General features: G+C 34.0%; 1 protein-coding gene across 1 annotated transcript in view; it reads left to right on the top strand.

Moving 5' to 3' along the window:
• Positions 1–26074, top strand: part of ATP11B (ATPase phospholipid transporting 11B (putative)) — a 91042-nt gene extending 64968 nt beyond the window's left edge. The window contains exons 26-30 of the mRNA XM_087818290.1: positions 2934–2999; positions 3616–3719; positions 5171–5336; positions 18250–18380; positions 22504–26074. Of these exons, the coding sequence (XP_087674416.1) occupies positions 2934–2999; positions 3616–3719; positions 5171–5336; positions 18250–18380; positions 22504–22585 (549 nt within the window). The 3' untranslated portion in view covers positions 22586–26074. The remainder of the gene's footprint in view (positions 1–2933; positions 3000–3615; positions 3720–5170; positions 5337–18249; positions 18381–22503) is intronic.
• The last annotated feature ends 507 nt before the right edge of the window (positions 26075–26581 follow it).

Here is a 26581-nt window from a genome sequence, read left to right as displayed (position 1 = left end):
AAAAGTGAAGTTCAATTTAAATTATAAAATTGCAGATATTAAGTTAAAATTCAATTATAAAAAGGTTTTAACCTTTTTTATTTAATAAAATTTTATACAAATCAAAATTAAAACAAAAAGGAAATACAATGTAATCTTAATATGAAACTCAAGGTACAGGGCAGTTTTACCATTCAAAAATGAATTAATACAAGGGTGTATGTTCATGTCCCTGCATGCTTTTCACTTCAGAATTGTTTTTAATAATAGCTACTGTTTTTTAGTGCTTGCTTTTGTGCTAAGTGCTTTACATGCCCCATATCCATTAATCCTCACAATAACCCCTTTGGAGAGGGATTATGACCCACCATTTTTAGATGAGAAATGAGGATTTGGTGTTAAGTTTTTTACTTTTAATTGCATGAATTATTTTTTTGGTATGCTTAGGAAGCACTACAGAGTTTTTTCCCCTTCCTGATGTCTGTTCTCCACACAGCAGCTCACATGATCTTTTAAAAATGAAAATATGATCATCTGTCTAATCTGCTCAAAATCATCTAGTGTTCCTACTATAAGCCACACTGATTTTCTTGTTACTTGAGCGTACCAATTTGTTCCTATCTTAGGACCTCTGCACTTCCTGTTTCTCTACTTAGATGCTTTTCTCTCACATGGTCCTATGACTGACTCCCTTATTCATTCAGGTCGGCTGAAACATCACTGGCTCAGGAAGGCCTTTCCAGCACATTCCTGTAAAAACCCATCTCTCTCACCTTTTGTCACTTACTGGCCCCTTACTGTACACTTACTTCTCTTCATAGCACTAATCTCTCCCTCAAGGTTTATTTATCTGTCTCCTCCAATAGGTGTAAGCTCTATGAGGTCAGCAACTTTATCTTATCATTGCTTTATCCCCAAGGCCTAGAATGGTACGTGGTATGTAATAGATGCTCAGTTACTATTTGCAGAGTATACAAATGAATGATGAATGATCCTTTTTAATTTGGAATACAAGTTTGACTTTATTAGTTAGGTAACAAATTCAGTTAGAAGAAGTAATCCAGAAAACAGGCAGATTAGTGATTGAAAGTGTTTTGAGCATGTCTCATCTGAGCTGGGGCAGAGCTGGGGTTAGTATAGTTTAAACATACACATTTTGTCAGGCTTTCTTTAAGATTAAAAAAAACACCATACAATTGCCCTGGCCAGTGTTGCTAACTGGTTAGAGCAGCGGCCCTCGCATCCAAGGGTCAAGGGTTTAATTCCCAGTCAAGGGCACGTACCTGGGTTGCAGGTTCGATCCCCAGCCTCAGTTGGAGCATCTGTGGGAGGCAACCAACCCATGTATCTGTCTCTGTCTCTCTCTCTCTCCCCCCCCTTTTCGCCCCCTCTTCCCCTCCTTCTCTCCCTTCCTCCCTTCTACTCTCTTTAAAAATCAATAGAAATAATATCCTCAGGTGAGGATTAACAAAAAAAACATACAACTGTAAGTACAAGCTTAAGTATACAAGAAAATAACTGAGTGATATAAATAGGTCCCACTTAACCGAAGCCAGTATAATAAGCCCAACTCAGCTTCTTTTAGCCAGATCCCCAAAATATCCTCTGCCACTCACTTCATCACCAACTCAAAGGGAAGTCAGATTGGAAAGAGACAGTAGTCTTAACTAATCAATCGCAGTTATAAAACATTATTTTTGCTAATTTTACACACACACACATGACCATGTGAATGTGTTCCTACAGCTCCCTCTTTGAATGCAAGAGGAAGCCCTAAATAAGCTCTGCTTCTAAGAAAGATTCCATGTAACTAGCCCCAATCTGGGTCCTGTAGAACCAGATACTGAGGGGTGGGTGATAAGACATGTGCAGTTGTTACCACATCCAGGCACAAGTTCCCTGCCTGCATCTAAAACCTGTCCATATAGCCCTGAAAGAGGAGACTGGCACTCTTCCCAGAGCTGAGTAGAGTGAGACCCACTGATTTTCAGTATTTCCAGGTTATTTCTAGAGATGATAAAAGCAGAAAAAGAAGGAGGGGCTCAATATGCCCTTTTTCATTCTTCTGACAAATTCCTCAAATACCCTTAAATAAAAAAACATTAATTGATATTTTATTGTTGACGGTAACTTACTGATTGCTTTTTATCTATCAGGCACCCTGTCTTTTTGCATACTGTAATGCTTATAAAAACCTAAAAGATTTTCCCCACTTTACAAATGAAAAAAGTGAGATACAGAGATGTTAAGTAATTTGTCAAGTAAATGCTAATTGTTAGAAATCTGTGATAATAAAACAGCCTCTTAAATAATTTTTAAACCAGCGGTAAGGACTATGACTACTTTATGAACTGAGCTAACATAAACTTCTGATTGTGTTCTTATTGTGGAACTTAATAAACTGTGTAAGTTTTTGCTGTGAAGCCCAGGGGAATACCTTCTGACTAGTATTAACACCATTTTTATAAGGAATCCTTTGAGGAGTAATTCTGTTGACCATTAACTTTCAGATATTGGTTGTGTAATTTTGTTTTTCCTGCTCTGCCTATGCTGTATCCAGAAATACAGTGGCAAGTTACTTGCTGTATCTTCTGGTTGGAAGGGTTGCAAAAAATAACTGTGATTGAACAGGGTTTTGTTATTTTTACTGTGGGACAGGAATAAAGCACTATATCATTCTAAATAAAAACAATCTGTGCCACACAATTCCAAACCCATCTTGGGTTTCCAGTCTGATAGTGTTATGCAGTGGATAATAATAATGAACATAGTAATGCTTATAGTATTTCTTCTCATACTCCTTTAACTTTACTAATCTAGTCACAGATTTCAGTTGTAACTGGCTAAAATAATGCAAGTGATTTTTAGTAAAGAATGATGTTACTTTCTGCCTTATCTCTGACTTAGCATCATGGTGACACATAATGCAATAAGGGTTTATTCTTTCTCTTTAGATGTTTGGAAACTGGACATTTGGCACCTTGGTCTTCACAGTCATGGTTATTACCGTCACAGTAAAGGTATAGTACAGAAATTAGACACATGAACACATTTTGTATCTGTATAATTCATGGTTAAATTTCTTTAGCTATAGATGGATATTTTTCCCTTTTCCTACTTTAGTCATACTGATTGCTATTTAATAATTCATTTTCATCAAAAATCTTTTTTAAGTTCATTATTTCAGAAAGCCCCTTGTTGATTTTTATGGTTAAATAAAGGTTAACACCTTCCTGGCCAGTGTGGTTCAGCAGTTGCGCGTCGACCTATGATCCAGGAGATGGCAGTTCGATTCCCGGACAGGGCACATGCCCGGGTTGCGGGCTTGATCCCCAGTCAGGGATGTGCAGGAGGCAGCCGATCAGTGACCCTCTCATCATTGATGTTTCTCTCTCTCTCCCTCTCCCTTCCTCTCTGAAATCAATAAAGACATATTTTTAAAAAAAACATTAACTCCACAGTTACTCATCTCTGAAATTTTGCATCTCTGTATGTAATGTAAGACAACACAAGTTGTTTCAGGCAATAAAGTTGAAAATAAAGTACTCATGAAATTTCAATGCTTTTTATCCTAGAGATTAAAATAAAGACTTATTTTATATTAAGGATTTAAAAAAAATTTTTTTTTTTTTTTAGATGGCTTTGGAAACTCATTTTTGGACCTGGATCAATCATCTTGTTACCTGGGGATCTATTATATTCTATTTTGTATTTTCTTTGTTTTATGGAGGGATTCTCTGGTGAGTGACTATATTATGTTTTAATTATATTGATTCTGCTCATAAATACAGGGGTGGGCAAACGTAGGAGTTATTAGTATGGAAAATAATACAATAATTAATAATGGAAGAATAAACTGTTTTGTGTATACTCACAACTGTAAACCTACTTTTGCCCCACTCTTGTATTTATTGTGATAGATTTTATTATGAACAAATAATTTTGAGATACTATCCTGATAATAAGCATACGTCTTTCAGTTGCTCTTACTGATATAGAGTGAAAAAGAAACTAACAATTACTGAATACTGTGTTTTGTGTGTTTTACCTAAGATATGACATTGATTCATCACAATAATCTTATTGTCTCCATATTTTCTATATGGAAACTGTGTTCTAAGATCCCAGAGGTTAAAAAGAGCAAACCTAGGATTTAAATCCCAGTTGTTTTACTCTGTAATTAATGTTCTTAACACTAACAACATTACCTCTAAATTATTTACTAATATACACAATTAAAAAGTCACATTGAGCCATTAAATTTTTGTGAATGAGTAAAGTTCTCTCTTAAAAGTAAGTAGTATGCTTCATCTTCATTGGTAAAATCATATTTTTAGCTACTATGATAAATTAAAAATTAATGCCTTTTCTAAGATTATGTATAAGTGATGGACAGCTAAAGTCTTTCATTGGGAGAATTTATATTACATTTGCCTGCTATGCCTTTGATCCCTGTATTGGGCAAAAAATTATAGAAGGTAGGCAGAAAAACTTAGGTTAGCTAAATAATTATCTTACACCTAGAAACATAAAAGGATACTCTTATGAATAATGCTTTGTTTATAATGTTTGTTTTTAATGTTCATCATTTTTTCATTTCTTTCTCTAATTCCCCATATTCTTTTGAAGTGATATATACCAAAACCCAAAAAGAGTATCTTGACAATACTTAACTACTATGTAGAACTAGTATTTGTGAGTGCATTTATTTTAAAATATATTCGTAAAGAAGAACATCTAAGTAGAACTTTTCAACCTAAGGTTTGGGTAATCAGTCTTTTAGTTGCTTAGTAGAGAATATTTTGTGAAATACTTTTTCTTGTGTTTCTTGGTCTCTTAAGGCTGTTTTACTACGTAATTATTTTGATATCCTACTAACATAGTTATCTAGTCAACTACTTGCCACTTTCCTAATAATAGAAACTATAGTTGCCATTGAAAGTAATTAAGTTGGATTTTATTTCTAACAATTAAAATCTGTCTTGTTTTATTGGTTATTCAATTAATTACTGGTTCCAAATGTTGAATATTGTCCCAAACTTGTATTCCAAATTAAAATCGTAACCTTCGAATATAGTGGGTGTGTAAACCCACTGTTTCTGAACCCGTATGTAAACCCACGTGGTATCTTGATTTAAAAAACTGTCTTGTCAGTTTCTCTTTTTATTAAGCCCACTTTCTTTCTTTCCAGGCCATTTTCGGACTCCCAGAATATGTACTTTGTATTTTTTCAGCTCCTCTCAAGTGGTTCTGTTTGGTTTGCCATAATCCTCATGGTTGTTATATGTATGTTTCTTGATATTGTGAAGAAAGTATTTGACAGACAGCTCAATCCTACAAATACTGAAAAGGCACAGGTAATCACTTTTGTATACAAAACCTTTTATTTAGGGATCTTTAACAGTAAATAGCTGTCATTATAATTTGCTTATATCAGAAAACAGGAAATTATCCATTTCTGTAGTAAGCATTTTGCTGTATAAATATTGTTAAATACGATATTTGTAAAGTTATTTCTATTAATTGTATGACTCCTGACAAATTATAATTTTTAAAAATTACATTGTTGTTATACAATTTCAGGTTTTTAAGGATAATACTATCATGTCCAGATAATAATAGTAAACATATTTTAAATAATATTGTCACAGCATTCTATCAGGTGTATATAAAATTGGGATATATATCCATGTCTTTAGAAACCTTAGAATTTGAATTATACTTTTTCAGGTTATATTGTTTTCAACAAAAGAGTTGAATTAGGTTAAATTAGGTTATTTAATTAGGTTAAATAAGTTCTTTAACCTAAGTTTTTAAAGAATGAATTTTTATAAAATACATTCTCTCTGAGCACTTAATAATAAATATTAAACTACAGCAAATATTAGTAGTATGTTACATAGTGTTTAAGAATTCTTTAGGGCCCTAGCCAGTTTTCTCAGTGGTTAGAGCATCAGCCCATGGACTGAAGGGTCCCAGGTTCAATTCCGGCCAAGGGCACATACCTCGGTTGCAGGCTCAATCCCCGGCCCCAGTTGGGGCGTGTGTGGGAGGCAACCAACCCATGTGTGTGTGTCTGTCTGTCTCTCTCTCCCCGCTCACCCCCCACTCCCCTTCTAATCTCTGAAAAGCAATGGAAAAAATATCCTTGGGTGAAGATTAAAAGTAAATAAATAAAAGAAGTCTTTAGGACCTGAACTCCAGTTCAAAACCCAGGTCTACCACTTGGTAGTCCTGTGACTTTTAAGTCTCTTTCAGTATCTACATGGGTAAAATTCTGATAGAAATGTCTATTGTGTTACTTTTGTAATGAGAATTAAATAATGTCCAAACACATATTAGATGCTCAAGAAGTGGTAGCTCTTTAGTTGAATGTGCCATGTTTGTATATTTGACTTGTACATGAGCTAGAAGTCTATCTTAATTTGTCTTACTAACTATACCATAGCATTGGACCTGTATCCTCAGGAATACATTCTAATTAACTTTTACACCCCAGTAAACACTGAGTATATTATCATTTAGTTCTGCCTAGGTTCAGATTTTTTCCCCACATGTTTGCTACCTGCCAAGCAAATTTTATTTAAATTTGGAGACTTAGTTACATATTCTACAAATAGAATGTGCTCACTAAGTAGTGATTTGAGGTAGGCTTCCTAAACAGTGCATTTGTTTTCATTTCAGTTGATCATATCAGCATTTCTTTAGCCTTTATTTACTTTGGTAACTCAGTCCTAACCAATATACATTTTTAATACATAGGCTCTGAAGCAGCATAGGCTCTGAAGCCTGACAAACTTAATTCAGATACTGTTTTAACCATTTATAAAATGTATATCTTTAATCCAGTCATTTTCCTAAGCCTCAGTTTTCTCCTCTGTAAAATCAGAATAATAATTACTATCTTACATGATTCTTAGAGATAACAAATATAAAACACCTAACCCTGGGCCTGTATGTAGTAAGTCCTCAGTGAAAACATAATTAGCCTTCCATCCCCAGTCAGGGCACATACAAGAAACAACCATTGAATGCATAAATAAGTGGAACAACAAATTAATGTTTTTCTCTCTTTCTCTCCCTCTTTCTCCCTTTCTCTCTCTGTCTTTCTAATCAATTTAAAAAGCAAACAAACAAAAAAAACAATTATAAGGATGATGAGGATGTTACTCTGTGATACTGATCTTCAAATAAGGCTAAATAATTGACATAATCTGATTACTCTATGGATATATTTTAATCAGTATAGAAAACTTTTCTACTCTGTAATATGTTATTTAAATATATATCAGAAAGGTTTACCTATCTTGTTCAATCTTAAGATATAAATATTTACAGTAACAGAATACTGTTCTTCATATTGTCTATTATATTTTTCTAGACTTTTATGGAGAACACACATTGGTCTCCCCCTCTTGGTCTATATAATGTTATATTTCACCAAAATATATTAATGACATCACTTTAAAAACTTTAGTCTTTATAAAAGTAAATAATTAGATTTATTTACATTTACCCTTAGAAATTCTGTAATAGGCAGTGCATTTGCAAAGTATGGTGTATTTTCATAGACTTTTTAATAATCACAAAAGGTGATAATATTTGTCCTTGTTATCTTTCTGATATGGTAGCCTCTTTCTAAAGGATTATGTAGGAAGTATTTTGTACCTTAGGGAGGACAAGAAAATGTTAAAAGTACTTTATATATATTGTGGTTCTTTTACCATAGGTTAAAGTTGATAAAAAATGGAATATGCAATAAATCAATCATTCTGTGTGTGAAAGCTGGTATAATCTCCCTTTTCTGTCCCACTAAATTTCCTTTTAAATGACTTGACAGGTGTTCTGTTATGGTTTAATCCAAAGAGGAAATCTCTGCTTCCACTCAGGAATCTTCTGGGCTGTTTTTTTCTTAAACAGTATATGGTCATTCCAATCCCATGTATCACATTATTCCTTTGCTGCAGGCAGTAATCTTTATTATCTCAGTCTTATACTTTTCACCTCTGAGTTCAAATAATGAATAATAATTAGAAAGTTGACAGCCATTTTATTGATTACCAAAAGTAGCAAGAAAAATCGTATCAAAAGGAAAGTTGTCAGCATTTATTTTGAACTTTTTCTCCAGAATAACTGGGTGGTGGTGGTAAGCTTGAAGAAAGCCAAGAGCTCTACAAATGTCAGTCATGTATGTGTATCACGTATGATATTTCCTCCTCTTGTGAGAACAGATGTGTCTTTACAAAGCTTGTCCTGTGTCTGTCTCAGGTGGTGAGTACAGCTCACTGACTGCGTGTATGTCCCACCCCTTTCTGTCCACTTGTAGATGTACTCCAGCACAGCTGCTTTAAGTGACGAGTTCATCGCCCTGCAGCCATTGTCGAGGGCAAGGAATCAGCTGAGCAAGCTTAGGTAGAGTAGGAGTAGAACCTTGTTAACTTCTGCATGCTAAAGGTCAATTAAACAATATTTAAAAGATGGGCAGAGGCATGAATTAAGAGTGGGCCATTTTTGTTAGCACAGCTCTGTCTCTAATTTGACCTTTATTAATATGTATATAAAAACCTAAAAAAGAAAAATCTGTTTCTTCATTGAGAAGAAAATTTAGATGAAAATTGAGCATAACAGGACAGAGACCTATACCTTGTTATATATTTTACACTTCATCTTTTTTTTGTAGTACAATTCTAATGCTTCTGCTTGTCATATTTATATTTAAGAATGCTCCTGCATGTTGAGTAATTTAAGCTACCAAAATTCATCATAAAATTTAAAGTTTTAAGTTTCTGTTACTTGAAAGTGAGAGTTGCTCATTTTTTATCTTGCCTTAGTCTGCATTGTAGATTTATGTGCTTATTTGTCTTTGTACATTGTAATGGCTGCTGAAGCATTTCATGCCCTTGCTACTGTTTAGTGCATCTGTAAATTGAACATATATTTTATATCTCTTATATACCTTTATCTCCACAGACAGATCCATTCTGTCAGTTACCCCAAAAACAAAACAAAACAGACAGACAAAAACATTAGTCTAGATATCTCTTTTGATGGAAGAAAGTAAAAGCTTAAATCTTAGAACCGTTGATATTAAGATACCAAAACTAACTCTAATTCCAGTCTGGTTTGAAGAGAAAATGTAATATAACTAAAACATTTGTTTAGCTTTGGCAATCTTCATTTTCTCATTCTATCAGTATTTTGTGGATTTTTAATCATATATGTATATTTTTAAGTGTTTGTTATTCTCAAAGTTTCTAATCTCTACATTCACTTGGTCAGATAAGTGGCTTTGGCAAAGCACCACCTGGCCTCTGATGGAACTGTGAGCTCATTGTTTTGAGCTGTTCTAAAGTTTTCCCAGACCTTTTGATTTTATTAGTAGCTTCAAGATTTTTAAAATATTGTACTTTGAATTGCAAAGGTGTAAGAACTGTAAATAAATACACAAGTGAGTGTTTAAGTGGCAGTCAACTAAATCTTTTGTTTGAAACAAAAACTAAAATCAAACTTGAAGATTTGTCTTCACCTTTGGTTGAGCCAAATACATATATCACATTTTATCTGTATGTGCCTTTCAGAAAACAGCAGGTATTCATCACATTTTTGAACATCGAATTATTTAACTCTAAGGCAATAGGAGAGCTCATTATTAAAAGAACACTCTGGCAAACTCTTTTGTCAAGTGAAGATAACTTATGCATTGAGAATAAGCATACTTTTATGAAATCATATTTTTACATATGTTGGCTTAAATCAAGCCACGCAAAAAATGAGGTAAGGAGATCATAAACTAGAGATCTCAGGCTCTATAATGATGTAACAAAATAGTAAGCTTGACATTCATATCTGTGAAAGAACACAGTGACAGCAGGCTATGTTGGTCAGGTAGCCTTTGCTGCAAGCCAGTCTCCAATCAGGTGGTCTAAGAAAGGGAGAAAGAGCCCTGTTGGGGAGACAGCGGGCCTGAATGCTAATGCTCCCCTTGGCACTGCTCCCTATATGTCCTAACCAAATTAGTTCACCTCTCTGAGCCTCTATCACCTATCAAATGATCATTTTACACACTGTGATTTCTTTTCTTACTATTAGCATCAGAGAAAAACAGGTAAAAGAAATACTGTGCTCAACCAAAGGCCAGGCAGAAATAACAGTTGCTTAAATGAGCAACGAATGACCACTGGGTCAAGAACAAGTGCCCATATACATCTTCGGATGCATCCTATGATTTTTGAATACATCTTGGTTTTGAACTGCACTGAACAGTATTCCTGGGTGTGATCCGTGGTAGCTTAATTGTTTATAGAGAGGAAAATTATACAGATATCAAATATCTTTAAGAGCTTTCAAATCTTTAATCAGGGTAATACCTCTTAAGAACCGTTAACACAAAACTATTAGCAATTTTTTTTAATAAAGAAAACTCATTTTGAGTATTTTCTCCTCTGTATTAGAGGCAAAGCTATCTTTACATAAACTTATTGTACCCTTGAAACCAAGAAATTCTACTTTATATTTTATATGTGTAAGAAATTCACCGTAGCATTTTTTCATAGAAATAATTATTAGCCAGTCCTAAGACTGAGAAAATACATAAAAATAAGGAAAATTTTGTTTTTATTCAATGAGAACTTTTTATAATTCAAGAAAGGTTACAATTAGCTTGGCTATGGGCACATGCTCCTGGGAAGGTCTGTCATACAAATACAGAAAAATGAAAGAATAGAAATTTAACACTAAAAAATATATTTCAAATTAAGGATTGAATTAATCTTGTTAAGTCAGGCCCCCTTCACCTATGTGTAACATTTGAAAGGCCATGTAACTGACCTGTCTTCTCTGCTGAAGTCCAGTTAGAGAAGTCTGAGAAGGGAGTGTGAGAGGTGCAAAATGGGACATATCTTTGCAATGAGAACCCTAAATCTTGGTGGCAAGGAATTTGCTTAATGGAAGAAATTTAATTTTATCGAGGGAAACATGGTTTTAATTTGACTTTGTGCATTGGACAATCATGGCTTTATTTTGTGTGCTTTGTTGTATGCCCGGTAAGAAGCTGCTGTTAGCTCTCTTTTGTGACAGTAAATGAATGTAGTGGTGTGTGAACATTCATTTGTGCCTCACAGATTGTGGACTCCAACTTACTGTTTTGATTCTGAATCTATATACAGTGAGAGTATTGTCTGTAATATGAGATTTGTTGCTTTTCTGTCCTTCCAGATGGAAGAAGATAAGGGTTCAGTCAGCTCAGCATATGAATTTGCTGAAAGCAAGCACAGAGGGGAGGACAGTAGGCACCTGCTAGCTGAGGCTTGCAGCCAGCAGGACAGTTCTTACGTGCACTAGGTAGTACTGCGCTGGATCTTCCTGGGGACGTATCTGCTAAGTTCTCATATTTGGGGCATGCTATGGGAGAACTGGCCTGATATTTTAGTTTTACTTTACTAATTCCTCATTGTTTCTCACATGTTGTTTTTGTTTACTTGTTTCCTTTTTTGTGATCTTTGCCTTTTTTATGTCCATCCTGTATATTTTATTAATCTTCCTCTGGAGTTACAGTGTTGAATCATACTTTACCTCAAATTTCTCACCTAGTAAGGTATTCTCACAACCTATTGTCTTATATTCAAGAAGTTATTCCTTGTTACTTCTTTTAAAAATGTTATGCTATTTCTGTTACTTCTGAAATCAGTTTTCCCACGGGAAGTTGTAGTTGTGCATCATTTTACACATTTTAATGTAACTAGACACTGAATTACTTCTCTAAGTCTACCTCTTGAGTGGAATGATCAAATGAGTGAGTGCTGATATTCACCAAACTCTCAGTTCTTTTCACCAGCTTTCATAGTTATATCTTTGTAATAAACAAGCATGAATTTATGAAGACTTGATTAAGTCCCCTCTTGAGAAATAAACCCTGAAAAGCACTTGTAGACCTCCTTGGGATGTGCAGAGTACTCAGACTGGAGTGGTTATGGAGGGTAAAAATCCTTATCACTGTTAGAGCTTCAGCTGCCTACTTACTATTTTGTATGTGGTGCAGCATGTCCTCAGACAGCACCATTTCACTTAATGTCATTCCAGTGTGATGTTAGTGAGATGCTGTAGGAACTGAACTCTTGTTTATGTCAATTAGCCTATGGTAAAATTGGTTTCATTCTGTGTCCTTTCACTTAAAGTAGCACAACCTGTCAATGACTTTTAAATGAGGTGTTACTGTAATTACTGCCCAATAAGATGCTGTTGTCTCATCTGGGATGAGACCCTAATAAATGGTGAAACTTTAAAAAAAACTACTTGTAGATTGTAAATCTTAACTCTTGTAAATCAGACCGTGAAACATATAATAATATGAAAAATTTGAATTGTTTTGGAAGACGTATTTTTAAATCAGATCCTTTAGTGAATTGCTCTAAATGGAAAATGTTGAAGATAATTAATCAGCTTTCAGTTATTAATTGAAAAAAATTTTAAATAAGTCTGAATTTTTATTTTGTTTTGGAATGCAGGTTCAAGTGCCTGTTTTAAAAGACATGGGTCTGGTGCTCTTTTACTTTAATATGTCCATTAAAATGTCCAATACAGTGGAGGACTGAGTTCTTAGAATGCTCCTATTAAGTAACAGGGGCCTTGTTACTTTGTTTTTTACTGTGTTACTTCTACAAAGTGAATTTTCTCACAATTCTGTGACTTTTGGTCTCACTTCCTATAAACAAGAAGCCAGAAGGATCCTCAAACTATGACTATGACCTTAGTAAAATTGCTGGGGTTATTACCCTGATCTGCAATTTTTTCTACTTATCATTGAATTTTAATTGGTTGAATGAAATATATCTGGAATATTTTTCTTCTCATGTATTTTGCCTTTGGCATGTATTTTGAGATGAAAACTGCTTTTTAAAAAGTGTTATATAATATCCTCTTCTTTTTTTCTGTCTTGAAATTGCATTTGTTTCTGTACTCAGAATTCGGTCAGCCTTGCCAAATTGGGCAGAAGGCTGTGCTGAGCCCTGAATGTCGCCATGGGCTAGGGTCTTCTAGTCATCTCCTTCTACTGTCACCTGCCTCTTAGGCCTCTATTGTTTTGTCATTTTTTGTCTCTGGATCCCTTCTCTGAATGCCCTCTTTCAGGCTGTACCTAACAGCCATAGGGATAGCAGTAGGATCCCAGGGCTACTGACCTTTCTCATTGTGGACCAAGGTGCTTAAGCCTCAGACCTGAAATCTGCCACTGCCAAAAAGAGAATACATTTTAAACAGTTTCAACCAACTATGAGAGAGTCATTTTCCTCTCTTGTGACAGATGCAAATACTGCCTCATTTAACAAAGCAGAGATAGAAAACCTTAATGGCTAAAAGATGAATATTAATGAGGCTGCCACCTGTGGCAGGAACTAGACGCATGCCTGATAAATACGACTGACACTGTATAAAACTAATATTATTTTCAAATGTGTGCTGACTTACTGAGCAGCCTTTTCATCTGAAGGTTGAAATGAAGAAAAATAATTAGTATTGACATTATTTCTACCAAACACTTTTCCTATGATATGCTGTAATGATTGATGCTTAGAAAATCGAATTCTTAAGATCAGTTGTGACATAGCTTAGTGCATCAGTTAGTGCTGTGCTGCTGCTTTACCTCTCCGTTATAATTGGGGATGTTATCCTTTTTCACAGCTACTGATACTTTTCTTCACCTAAACTGCAAATTCCTTGTTATATATTGTTGTGTATGTAACCACATTATTAAAATAAAGGAGCCTATCTTTTTGAAACTAGGAATTAGCTAAATTATTAAAATAAGCTTACCTAAAAATATAATTATTGTATGCTTATTTTCATAGTTAGATTTAGGCAATACATACAGAGATCTCCTCTCAGGAGATCCCTAAGACAGTAGAGGTATTCTGTCTGTAACTATCTTTCAAAATTGTTTATTTTACTTGGAGAGAAGGAAAGAAGGAAGTTTAGAGGAGTGAATATGAGCTTGAAGCATGTTTTGGAGAATTAGGCCTTGAGTAAGATAGGGTTTCATTGTTCTTAACCAAATTTGGAAATCAATAATATTTTATGACTTTTTATTTCACCTTTAAAGGAAAAAATTTTCTTAAACACAAACTCCCCCCCCCCACCCCCCCATAATTATAGTTTAAGGCTTCTTTCCAGATATCTTCTTTAAGGCTATATAAGGTGCTCACTTTGAATATCAAATATATAAAAACAGTTATAAGGGCAAAAGAACAAATATGGTTAATAGTTTGATAATTATTATCTAAACTTAAAAACATTATTTGATTTGATAGGTAAGATGTGGTAGAAGTGATTAAAAGATTTAGAAATGTATGACAGTTTTTTAACATTTAGAAGATTTAAGGAAGATATTCTGTAGAAGCTTCTAATAGGAAAAACTTCTGAATTGATAGAAAAATAATGGAAATAAGAGCAGTGAGCCAGAATTTAGTTCTGTAAAGATGAAAATTGTTATTAGCCATACATTGTCATGTTGAATCTCCATAGTTGTTTTGCTTGGGAGCCCTTCTAGCTCTAAGTAACGTGGTGGTTCCCGGGAAGCAAGTGTGGTGGAGTGTGTCTTGCAAATTAATCAAAATTTCTCATAAATTAAAAGTTATTTCTTTGCACCACCAGATAGAATCTCACTTCCATTACCACACTTTGCTTTTTTGCTTTTTTAGTGTTTACAATTAGTAATTTTAAAAAAGTACTGACTTCCTCTCCTTCGTTTGAATGAAGTGAGATCTAAATGCTCCACCCCATTCCCACCCCCAGTTCCACTGGCAACAGTGGCTACATGTACTCTGGCTGGGCTCCCGGCTCTGGAGGGTGAGATCAAAGAGAGAGATGGGGAAGTGGTGCAGAGCTTGAAGGTTTGCTGGAGAACAGTATGGTGTTTTCTATAGATAGCTATACAAAAACACAATTAACTAGCATTTAGCATTTTCAAAGCAGCTGGGGGTTTTTTTCTCTTTAGGGAAAAAAAGGAAACATTTTGTTTAGTTCAAAAGGTGATCTGAAGAAGTCATTTCTTTATATTATTTTTTATATTTCAAGATGTTTACTCTCTTAGGTTGCCCATATATTAATACCTGCCCTTAGGTTTTTAAAGTGAAAGGTAATGAATGTAAAGCAAGATCATTATCTAAGCAGTGTTCTGGACATATGTGGATACTCAAAAGCTGCTGACCTTATGGATATCATTTTCAGTGAATTCCCATCAGTTGGTTGAGCACTAGCTCTATAGGCAAAGCACGTGTTGTTAAGCTAAGAAGAACCAGACAAACTCCTTGCTCTCTAATTTCTAGTCTAGTTCAGTGCTCTCCCATAAATGTGCAGGACCAGTTGTTTTCTTGTTTTTAATTTCCAGTCCATCACAGACCAATACTTTTATAAAATACAATAAAAATTATTTGCTAGGAAATGAAATTTAAAAGATAGATAAAATAAGCCCCAACTTTTAAATTATTTTAGATTCAACAGTTATAAAAGTGTTCTGTCAAATTGCCTTACAATTTTCTAATCTTTTATTCTCAGAGACTAGAAACACTTATATACTCCTGAGTCAGTAGCAGCGTTTTTGGACCAACACAGATCTGTAGGTCATGCTTTGAGTCACACTGGTCTTTTTTGCAAAGGGGCAGGAGTAACAACTACTCTGCTTAGGTTAAACGTACTGAGTACACATCACATGCTCCTTCCCGCACACAGTATTACTCTTCACTGTCTTCGCCAGCTCCAGCTACTGAAATCCCATCCAATCTTCAAGATGTATTTCAAGTGCCATCTTTTTCATCAAATCTTTCATGTCCTTCCACCATTACCAGCAACAGCTGGGTTTGAGCTTTCCCTCTTCTTTTTTGATATTTGTAGTCTGCCTCATATCATAATGATAAGAAGGCAATATAATATCATGGTAAAGAGGTTTGGGCTCTGGAATCAAAGAAGCCAAGAATCAAGCCCCAGTTGGGTGAGCTTGAGCAAGCTCTTAACTTCTGTTTCCTCATCTATAAAATGCATGAGTATGGTGCTTATCCCAAAAGGTTATTATAATTTTTAAATGAGATAATCCATGAGAAGCATTTTACATAGGAACTGGCACATACATAGTACACATTCCATTGGTATAACTGCCATTATTATTTGTTCCTGACTTATCTCCTATCCTTTATTAAGCACAGTGCCTTGCTTAATAAATGTAAGTTGAATTTAAGTGATTGTGCCATTTAAGTGATGCAAACAAGCAGTGGGATAGACCCAGAAAGAGATTACTGATAGTTGGAGAGGTGAGGGAGATTTTTATGGAGATGATAGTATTTATACTGAACTTGGTATAGGAATCAACATTCTGACCCTAATTGGTGACAGGCCCTGACACATGCCCACAGACAGGGAACACTGCCTGTTTGGCTGTGTGGAGACGTACTGTACAAGAGCATTGGGAGGCAGAGCAGGAAAGGCAGCCTCAGGTCAGTTTATATAGGGCCTTAGCGGCCTCCTTAAGGTGTTGTACTTTCTCTTTTGAGTATTATGTGGGAGCTATAGATTACTGTTTCCTACAGAGTGATTTTTGAGATGGAGGAAACGAGCCCAGGGATCCAAAGAGGAAACTGGGAAACTGATGAAATCCTATTACCTAAACCAGCATTTCCTAAACTATTCCTCTGAATATTAACATTTCTACTGGTGTTGATTAATGTTCCCTTGGGGATTGGGGGCTGTTACTGGGGAAAAAAACAAGTTTGAGTATTGTGGTGTCTAGCTCTTCCCTGGAGACTGGCTGTGCATGCTGACTTATTGACAATCCTTTACTCAGAAAGTCTATTGAGACTTTCATTAAACTAGTGTTTCCTAAACTTAATTGGCCACAGAACTTTTTTCGTGAAATGTCTGTAAACATCTCACAAAATGCAGTTTAAGAAACAATACCATAAACAGTCCTAAACCAAGGGTATTGTAAAGAAAGAAGTAAAATTTGGGTATTTCTCAGTGCTTAGCAGATCCTAGGACATTGGTGCAATCGCGCAATTCCCAAACAGGAACTATCTTGACTTGCGCTGCTTGGTATTAGGTAGAATTACTCGACTTCAGTTGACCAGGTTTATTCAGAATGCCAGGTTATTTACATTCCATCATATCCATCTCTGTCCATCGTGAATGTCTCCACAAATGTCCTCTGTTTTGCCATGCCTGCTCTCAACTCTTGGTGATTCCCAACCTTTGTGAATTGTAACCCTCTAATGAATCTATTTTTTGTTGTTTCTCCTTTATACTTTTGAAAGATTTGTTCTGCAGTATGTTATATATATATATAAAGGAAAGTGAGTGAAAATAACTTTGTTTAAAGTGACAAACTTTGAGATACTTAGGGGTACTCCCTGACTATCAAAACCAGGGTTGGGATTCACTGAGCTATGTGTCATACCACTTTTTTCCTTATTTAACAGGATTAAAATTATTAGTATACTTCAAGTTATCTTGCTGAGTTATTTATACCTGAATCAATATAAACCTTGCATACTTTCAGGAATCAATTTCTTTTTAAATCTTAATAGTACTACTTAGTCACATGTTTAATTGATTTTAATGCATGTACCATCAGTTACTTTTTAAAAAGTAAGATGAGCTGATTATAGGCACAGTTGGCACTTAATAGTTGCTCAGCAATTTAAGGTAAATCATGAACTTTTTTCAAGGATAATTATGGAGTGAATATATGTAAGTGCTTAGAACCTGGCACATAGTAACACAACACAAAGCATTTGCTACTGTTTTTGTTGTTATTATTGTTGTAGTTGTTAAAGATTGGGTTTAGGTCCCTGCCTGGTTGTTATTTCCCAGTCTTCAAAATAGTTCACACTCCATTTTTTTGATTGCTAGACAATTTTAATTGAAATTGCAGGAGCATTTCACCTAAAAAAAACTCAAGAATTAGAATTCATTAAGTTTCTGAATAGTTGATGTAAGTCATTTTGACCATAATAAAATATTAAGACATTAATATGCAAAACCTTTGCAGATTTAAATAATATCCAGCTACTTGTTTTTATATAATTATATTACTTAACTTCAAATTTAGGACACAGTGCCATTTAAATATTTTTGTATGATTACTCTTAAATTAAGCCTTTCATGCTGTACATTTCCATATTATAGAAAACATATTTATATACATTACTTTTAATTTTAAAGTGCTTACTGTAATTTTTAATGCTTTTTGGAAGTCTAAATCTATAATTTTTTCTGCTTCAACTTCTCCAGCTTACTGAAAAAAATTCAAGTATCAAGTGCGTGGACTCCATGTGCTGTTTCTCAGGAGAAACAGCGTGCGCATCTGTTGGAAGAATGCTGGAACGAGTAATAGGACGATGTAGCCCGGGCCATGTCAGCAGGTGTGAAATTTCTCTAAGTAGCCTTTGCTGCAGATGAGTATCCTAAAAACTGGAACAGATGAACATTCATCTCTAGATACCTAATAAATCAGCAGCTGGTTTTACCAACTGAAGCAGGAAGTGTACTATTTATTAGCACTTTTTGGTGGTAGATTTCACTTTGTGGCTTTGGGTAAGGGATTCTTTCACTAACAAAGGAAGAAAAAGCACCTTTGAAGAGACTTTCATCTAATGAACAAAAAATTTTGCTTCATAATCTTTCTAAAATGTGGTAAATAGGAGTGTGTATATGGTACTCTTACTTGGTTTTTATACCTTTTTCTTATTATACCTATGCTACTGTTTTATTTCCTATATATTTTTGTTTGGTTGGTTTTTCTATTTACAAAATAATCTACACATAATAGTAAAATCAAAAGATTTGCTTTTCTTATTCTTTGTCTGTATTTTCTAGTCAGTCATTTGAGACTGCCTGGTATTTATAAACACACAAGGCTGTATTGCTGTTCTCCTACCCCTTTTTATCTCTGTAATGAGGTTTTAAAATGAGTTGTGATTTTTAAGTTTTTACTCGGTACTCATGGTCTAATTAAAAGTTGATAAGTTAGAACAGGCTCTTTAAATTATGGTTTATTAAAACCTTTGCACTTTTGTTTCCTCCCAAATCTTTTTCTTAAAAGATTTATCAGTGCTTTTCTGGGTCATAACAAACAGTACAATTTTTTTTTGGTAAATTCCACTTAAATTTATTTAAAAGTGAAATGTATTCATTTCTTCATACATGTCCCCAAGAGGCATATTCTTTAGGGGATATTAAGGAGTAAAGATAACTTTTCACTCTTGTGTTCTTTAGGTAGATGATAATATTTTTAAAATTAGAGCAGCAGTGCACTGGTGTGCATGAAGGGATAGATGGTGGTTTTCCATCGCCCACAGTGTGCCATGTAAATAGCATCACTTTCTACCTGTGCCATAGCTTGGAAAAGGTTGGAAAGTATACCAAGAGCAGGGAATAAAGGGTGGAAGAGGACTACTCTTCTCTGTTGATAAAGGAATTTTTAGTATTTGGTTAGCTTTGTGTTTTAAAAATGATGAGTAGATATCATTCATGTATGATAAAATTCAGGTAACTTTTACTGGTGAACTTAGTAGTTCCCGCTTTGCCTTTAGTTGTGGCCATGTCTTTATGGTACAGTTGCATTTATAATTAGCATTTTTATGTTAATATAATGTCTATGGTTTCAGTCCCATTTGTTTGTCATAACATAATGAAAAATATCCCCATAATGCTGTGATATCATTTTGTAGTAATTTTATTCCACATAAAAGAATTACTATTAGCAGTTAAATTTATTGGGACTTATATGTTATGACTTACACAGTTGTATTGTAAAATGCATTATGAGAAAGCAGCTTTGTCATGTACCAGGCCAACAAGTTTCCCAAAGGAAGTTCCAGAAGGACCTAATGCATATTATTTTACTTACTAAGACCACTTCATCGCACAGAACCAAGGTGGGAATTAAAATAAGAGAATATTGTAGAAATTCACAGAATTTAAAAAATTTCTACTTCAACATGAAATTCTCTTTAATGACAGTATATGTCTTCACTATTACAAAAAAACTAGAATTGATTTTAAATGAACCAGAAATATTTTTCTGCTTATATATATTCCCATTTTCTTGGTATTAATTATTTGGGTAATGTCTCCATTATTTTTACATAGACCTTTTTTCACTGCATTACTCCTCTTGAACCTGCCCCGGATATTATAGGATTTATTTCAGCCTGTTCTCTGGAAGGTGGCTGTTATCATCTGTACTTCTTTTCACTTAGAATTGTACCATATTCTTTTTTGCAGGACTTTATTTTTTTATTTTCCTAATAATAACCTTTAACAGTAATTAATATCTTATTTGACAGGCTGTAAATATCTCTCCAATTTTGTCCAACATCCAAGGTTATAATTATCTACTATTTTCATTATCTCCTTTTCTTTTCTCTTCAAATTAATAATCTAAAAAGTGTTTTGAGATCTGTTCTTTTTTCCCCAGTGGTCAAAATCATACAATATGCAAAACCACTTGGTGCTTTTCAAAGGGCTGTATGAAAATTGCCGTAGTTCCATTAACAGTATATTTAAACTTTGAAAGTTATTTTGGTATGTAGAGTTTTGTTCCTGTTTTTTACATGTAATTGTATTAGTGAAATATGTTTGGCATTTCTGTTTTGATTTTGGACTAGCCTCTATTCCGCATTTCTATTTCATGTCTGATTTAAACGTAGGGCAAGGCTGGTACCTCTGTTACCAGGTAGAAGCCCTTGGCCTATTCCATTAACATATTAAACATACGAGGGCATCACTTGAGAAGTATAACTAGTGCTTTTATAGGACAGATTTCTCTGCTGATTAAACTTTTACTATCCAGGCATAAAAATTCTACTTACATTTTATTAATTGATATTGTCAAAGAAATATGCCATATTGCAAGCTTGGTTTCAAAGGTAGCATCATGGTGCTGTATAAGGGATATGCCATGTTGTACCGTAAAGGGCTGCACTTTAGCAATAAATTATTTTCTGTATGTGCGAGATCAACAGTTACTTTATCCTAATTGAAACTGTTTACTAAATAGGAAAGAGTTAATAGTTGATATGTAATTCAGGTATTTAATGTTCTGTCAAATATGATATTTAACATATGGATGCACATGTGTGCTTTGAAAAGATAAAAAATGGAGGAACCTTACCTAATTAGATTTTCTATGTAAGCAATGATTGCAAAGAGGAAAACTTGATATTAAAAATATTGGCAATTTGGGAGTGGAAACTTGACTCCAGATAATTGGGATGTTCATACTTATGTTTTATCATATATGTCTGAGCACAATTTTTCTTGCATAAATACCTACTCTAAAAAATGTTCATAGTTCCATTTCTTTCATATATTTTACAAATACTAAGTGCCAATTATGTCCCAGACGCAGTACTAGGTGCTAGAGAGAGGATAGTGAACAAGCCTTTCCTTAAACTAAGGTAGATATTGTTTAAGGTTTTCTGGAAACTAGTAAATTCTCAAACCACTGGTATAGTTGTTGTTTGTTTGTTTTCCTCTTTGCCAACTTTGTAAAATTCTAGGTTCCAAACTTCATTATGACTGCTTACTTAATTGATTTATATTTGAACTACATACAGAGTCTCTTAGAAAACAGCAGATATTTGATAAAAGTGAAATGGGTTATTTTAAATGCTAGTCTCTTCCTCTAACATCTTTGTATAAGGAAAGTGGGAACTCTATAAAATTACATAAGATGTATTTATTGTTAAATTCTTTCAGTCTCCTAAGAAAAGCCACCTTTGACTTGGTAATCCTTAAAGTAGGTTAGGTTGTTTTAAGCATGACAGACTGTTTTTGATCTTTAGTTAGTTAAGCTTAAATTAATACAGCTGCAAATAAATTATTATGTAATGAATTACTTATGGGCTTTATCATTCAGACAGTAGTTAACTTTTCCAGATCGGTAGAGGATCATTTGTTCTTAATTGTGAAAACTCTAGTGACTTAGAGGTGTCTTTGATGCCTACTGAATAAATCATTCATGACATTTAAGCCATTATGCTAAAATCTTTAGAACAGAATTTATAGCTAAAAAGAAAGAAATTAAGAACATACTGCTATTTCATTCCAAAGTGTTTGGTAAGTGTGATTTTTGTTTGTTTGCTCCTGTGATGTCAAAATAGAGCCTAGTTGCTTTTTAGTAAAACTGAATGTGTGTAACTTTTAATAACATATTTATTTTTTATTGAATTAAGATTTTAAGAGTGTCTTATATTCTACTACCTATAGAAAACGTTTTCATGCTAATGAATGTCTAAATTTTGGCTATTATTTTTTATGATGACTAGAGCATTATTCTTTCCAAGTTTTGTATAATACAAATGGAATGTTTGGTTATTCAATGTTGGTATGAAGAACTTCCTCTTAGCATTTAAAAATGAGTCAATCAGTGATTATTTTAATACTCAAATTGCATTTTGGTCCTAAGTTTTAGAGTAAATTTTTTTCTCAATTAAAACATAGGTCCTGGTGAGCCAAACTTTTCTCTTATTGTTACTTTAGATCATGGAGTGCATCGGATCCTTTCTATACCAACGACAGGAGCATCTTGACTCTCTCCACAATGGATTCATCTACATGTTAAAAGAGCAGTAGTACTTTGTGGCAACCATTCACCTCCTTTCCCAAAATTCAGTGTGATCATCCTGGTAATGACCACACTAGCTCTGCATAATTACTTTCTGAAGTCTCTGGAGTAGTTTGTACCCACTCAGACTTACAATGGCAAACAAACAAAAAGCATTAACATGAACCACTCTCAACCCCTTTAATTTAAATCTGAACATGTTAACATTTGTGAATAAAGAGACATTTTTCATCTCTTTGTTTGGGTTGTCCCTTGTGCTTATGGAATTCCTAATGGAATTTCAGCCTGTTGCTGAGGCCACCATATTTTAATATCAAGGTAGAAAAATAATTCCTAGTTAATTGTATTTTTGAATATTAGCTTAGTTATTGAGTCTTCTATTTAAATCTGCTTCTGTAAATTATGCTGAAAAGTTTGCCTTGAAAACTCTATTTTTTTATTAGAGTTATATTTGAAGCTTTTCATGGGAAAAGTAAATGTGAATAGTAAGGAATTTTGGTCCCTTAGTGACCCATGTTGTTAATTCATTAGTGCTTTCTAAGTTCATAGAGAAAATTAGGAGAATGCATTTCTAACCATTATTGACTGCACTGTGGGTAGTAAATATATACCAGTACCAAACTTCTCTTAATTTACTGTAACACACCAGTAAAATTAACCATATACATGCAAAGGGTGTAGCATATTTTATCCATAATTCGAGAATCAAGCCCATTCACCGAATTTCAAATTGATGTTTACTCATATTTTTATGACAGAATATAAAATGGGTCAATTAGATACATTTGCATATTATTATTTGATGTATTTATCATTGGATCTTTTGCATGCTTTAATCTGGTTAATATATTTAAATTTGCTTTTTTTCTCTATCTGAAAACTGTTTATAGTATTTTATGACACTGTTGTAAAGTTCAACTATATCAATAAAAACAAGTTTGGACAGTATTTAAATATTGCAAATACTTTTAATCAAAATGTTAGGATAATTAAATCAATAAAAAGAGAAAGGCCTCTTTCTGTGGCTTAGAATTACTCTTGCCTTTCAGTAAGCTAAACAGTAGAATAAAGAATCTCAGACAAGAATCTTGTTATTTTTAGGTTAGATTAGTTATCCAAGTTACAGCAGACTAGCACAGGAAAGTGAAATCTACCCCGTGTTTCATTATAAGGTATATTTTCAGGTATGGCTATAGACTAAGTGAAACAAAGTCTAAAGTGCTAAGTTTTATGGGTTAATAGCAGCAATATGTTAAAATGCTAAGAATGATTGATTAGGTATGTATTCAGTATTAACTCACTACACCTCAATACTTAATTTATATCCTAAATTTATCATGTAGATGGTCATTTGTTTTGACCACAAGTAATATTGTTTTAAAATTTGGAAATGATTATTGGTTTAAGAACTGTTACGCAGCCCTAAGCATATATAATGATTGACACATACACATTTTAAACTGTATGGAAATGGTTAAATAAGGTTTTGCCGAAGTTTTCCATACAGTTGAGAGTATAATTCTTTTCTGTAGATTTATTGTGCAGTCCTCCATCCCTTCCCATTTCATGAATATAAAACTTCCTGAATTGGGCTTGGAGGCAATAGTCAAGAATTAAGACTTTGCCTTTGTTCACTGGTATTTTCCTACTAACATAACCTTTGTCTGTTTCAATAATGCAAGGATATTGGGTTATGAATTTCAGCCTAAATACTAATTTTCATAAATAGCCCTTCTTTAACTCAGATATTCCAAAATTGCTTTAGGAAGATTTGGAAGATCCTGGAAATATGTAAAAGGGATAATAAAATCTACAATGTGTAACTTACCAATTCATGTTCCAGAAAAGGAAATATAGCTAAAAATATTCAGTAGAGTAGTTTCATGGAGAGTATTACGGAATTTGCTTTTCTTAGAATGTCTTATAAAATGTTCACATAACATTTGTAGGCCTGCATTACATCTGCCTTCCAGTGTTTATTTGCCATCAACTAAACTGACTGACACTAGAGAAGGACCATGAAGCCATCGAGCAGGCTCGGACCAACTGCAGCTAACCTGCATGGTGCTTAAGGTGTGATCAGTGTATTTCCTGCATCCCTATTTGAAGTTATTTAAGAACTTTATGTCAAAAAAAGTAAATGCATCCTCTGATAATGCTCATCCTACTCTGTTGTTCAAAACCTACTCCAGTTAAAGGAAGGTTTTCTTATAATTGTAAAAAAAGGGTTTTCTTCTATTTATTTAAGAAAGTACCAGTGTTGTCTATAAGCTTCCAGTAGTTTTCTGTTGCTAATACTCATATTGTAAAACTATTACTATATAACCAATAATCACAGAAAATGTCCCCTTTGCATATTTCTTTAAAATTCTTTGGAAAGCACGATGTTAATTAACTTACTCTTCTCTGCCAAGACCAGAGTAGGATGCTACATGTGTTATTACTAATTAATGATTGGTCTCGAATCTGATGTATTTTCCTCACTTGCTTGCCTTGAAGGCTGTATCCGTGAAGATAGTAGCAAGCACCAAGTCAGTTTCCAGAATGGCCCATCAGCTGTTCTATGACTCAGCACCCTGCCTCAGCTTTAGCAACCCTTAGGTTCACCCTAGAGGGGGAGTAGAGTGTGGGCCAGGAAAACTATAGGTTTGCTGCTGGGTTGAGAACAAAGAAAGGAGAATTTACAGTTTTAAAATCTCTTAAATACCCTCCACTTTGGGTTTTAATTTCCATGATGTCCAAAGGCTTCCCAGACCTCACCCAAACTCTGGCACTGTCCTGGTTAGAAGATAAAGCAGAGGCACATCACCCTGATTGGAAATAGTTTTACTCAGACCAGGGTCATTTCTGCTGCATAAGATTGTGAAATTGGGCTATTGGGCTTGTGTGATAAACTTGATACACTGATAGGCAGGAGTTGGGTGCAGTAAAAAATTGTAAATACTGAAAGTTTTTAAAGTATGCTAGTCTGAAAAGTTTTTGGGATCTGGGAGAAAAGGGAAAATCATTCATGTTTGTGTTTTTCTTGTAAAGATCAATTTGGGGTCTGATATAAGCAGGTACTGATAAAACTAACACACCAAAGAGTTATATAAAACATGTTTTATTAATTGTGGGTCCCCTTTTAGAGACATTTTTATTTCTATCCTGAAATGAGTTATCTATTTTCATAAAAATAGAACATTATTAATATGCTGTTTATGTGAGATAACTTGAATGATATTCCTACAGAAATATATCATAATTAATGATATGTTTGTAGTAATGGAGACTGTTAGATTTTTATGAGGAACTAGTAGCTGTAAATACTATAACAACTCTTAGTTTAAAATTTTGGACCTCAGACACTGTGGCTGTCTAATATAATCCTATAAAAATTTTCTGCATTTTTAGTAAATGTAGTTACTTATTGTAACAGATCTCAGTGATTTTTTAAAGTTTGTGAAATCATATTTATCAAATAAAAATTTTCCTATATAATTAAAAGTGTTTTTTCATCATTTAAGCACATTAAGCCTCTCAGCTCATCACAACCAGCACTGCCAAATTTGAGTTACATTTACTACACTTACCCTCCATTATCATACAGAAATACCATTATGCTTTTCACTGACAGCATTTTTCAAAAATCTACACGTTCTTTGGCTACCCGGGCTTTATAGATCATCAGTACATTTCCAGAAAAGTGGCCCAGTAGAAATGCACCAACTGTGAAAACCAACACACTTGAACTAGAAACTGAATCGTTCATGAATAGCCAGCCAGTGTGGATTTGGAAATGCCTTGGTCCATAGAAAATATGTGCTTTCTTTAAAATATAACAGGTATAATGTATATCTATATATAAAGTATTCTAACCTTCTAAAGAGAGTTGTTACTCCTAATGCGTCCTTGGTTGCCAGTTAAAACACACATAATTGTTTAACCAACTTTTGTTAAAAAGGTAAGCTGTTACTTTTGCCCAAGTGTTAGTATTTGCAAAAGACGACAATG

Source organism: Miniopterus natalensis, chromosome 6 (genome assembly GCF_054644295.1).
Source record: "Miniopterus natalensis isolate mMinNat1 chromosome 6, mMinNat1.hap1, whole genome shotgun sequence".
NCBI lineage: Eukaryota > Metazoa > Chordata > Mammalia > Chiroptera > Miniopteridae > Miniopterus > Miniopterus natalensis.
This window is presented reverse-complemented; position numbering and strand designations above follow the sequence as displayed.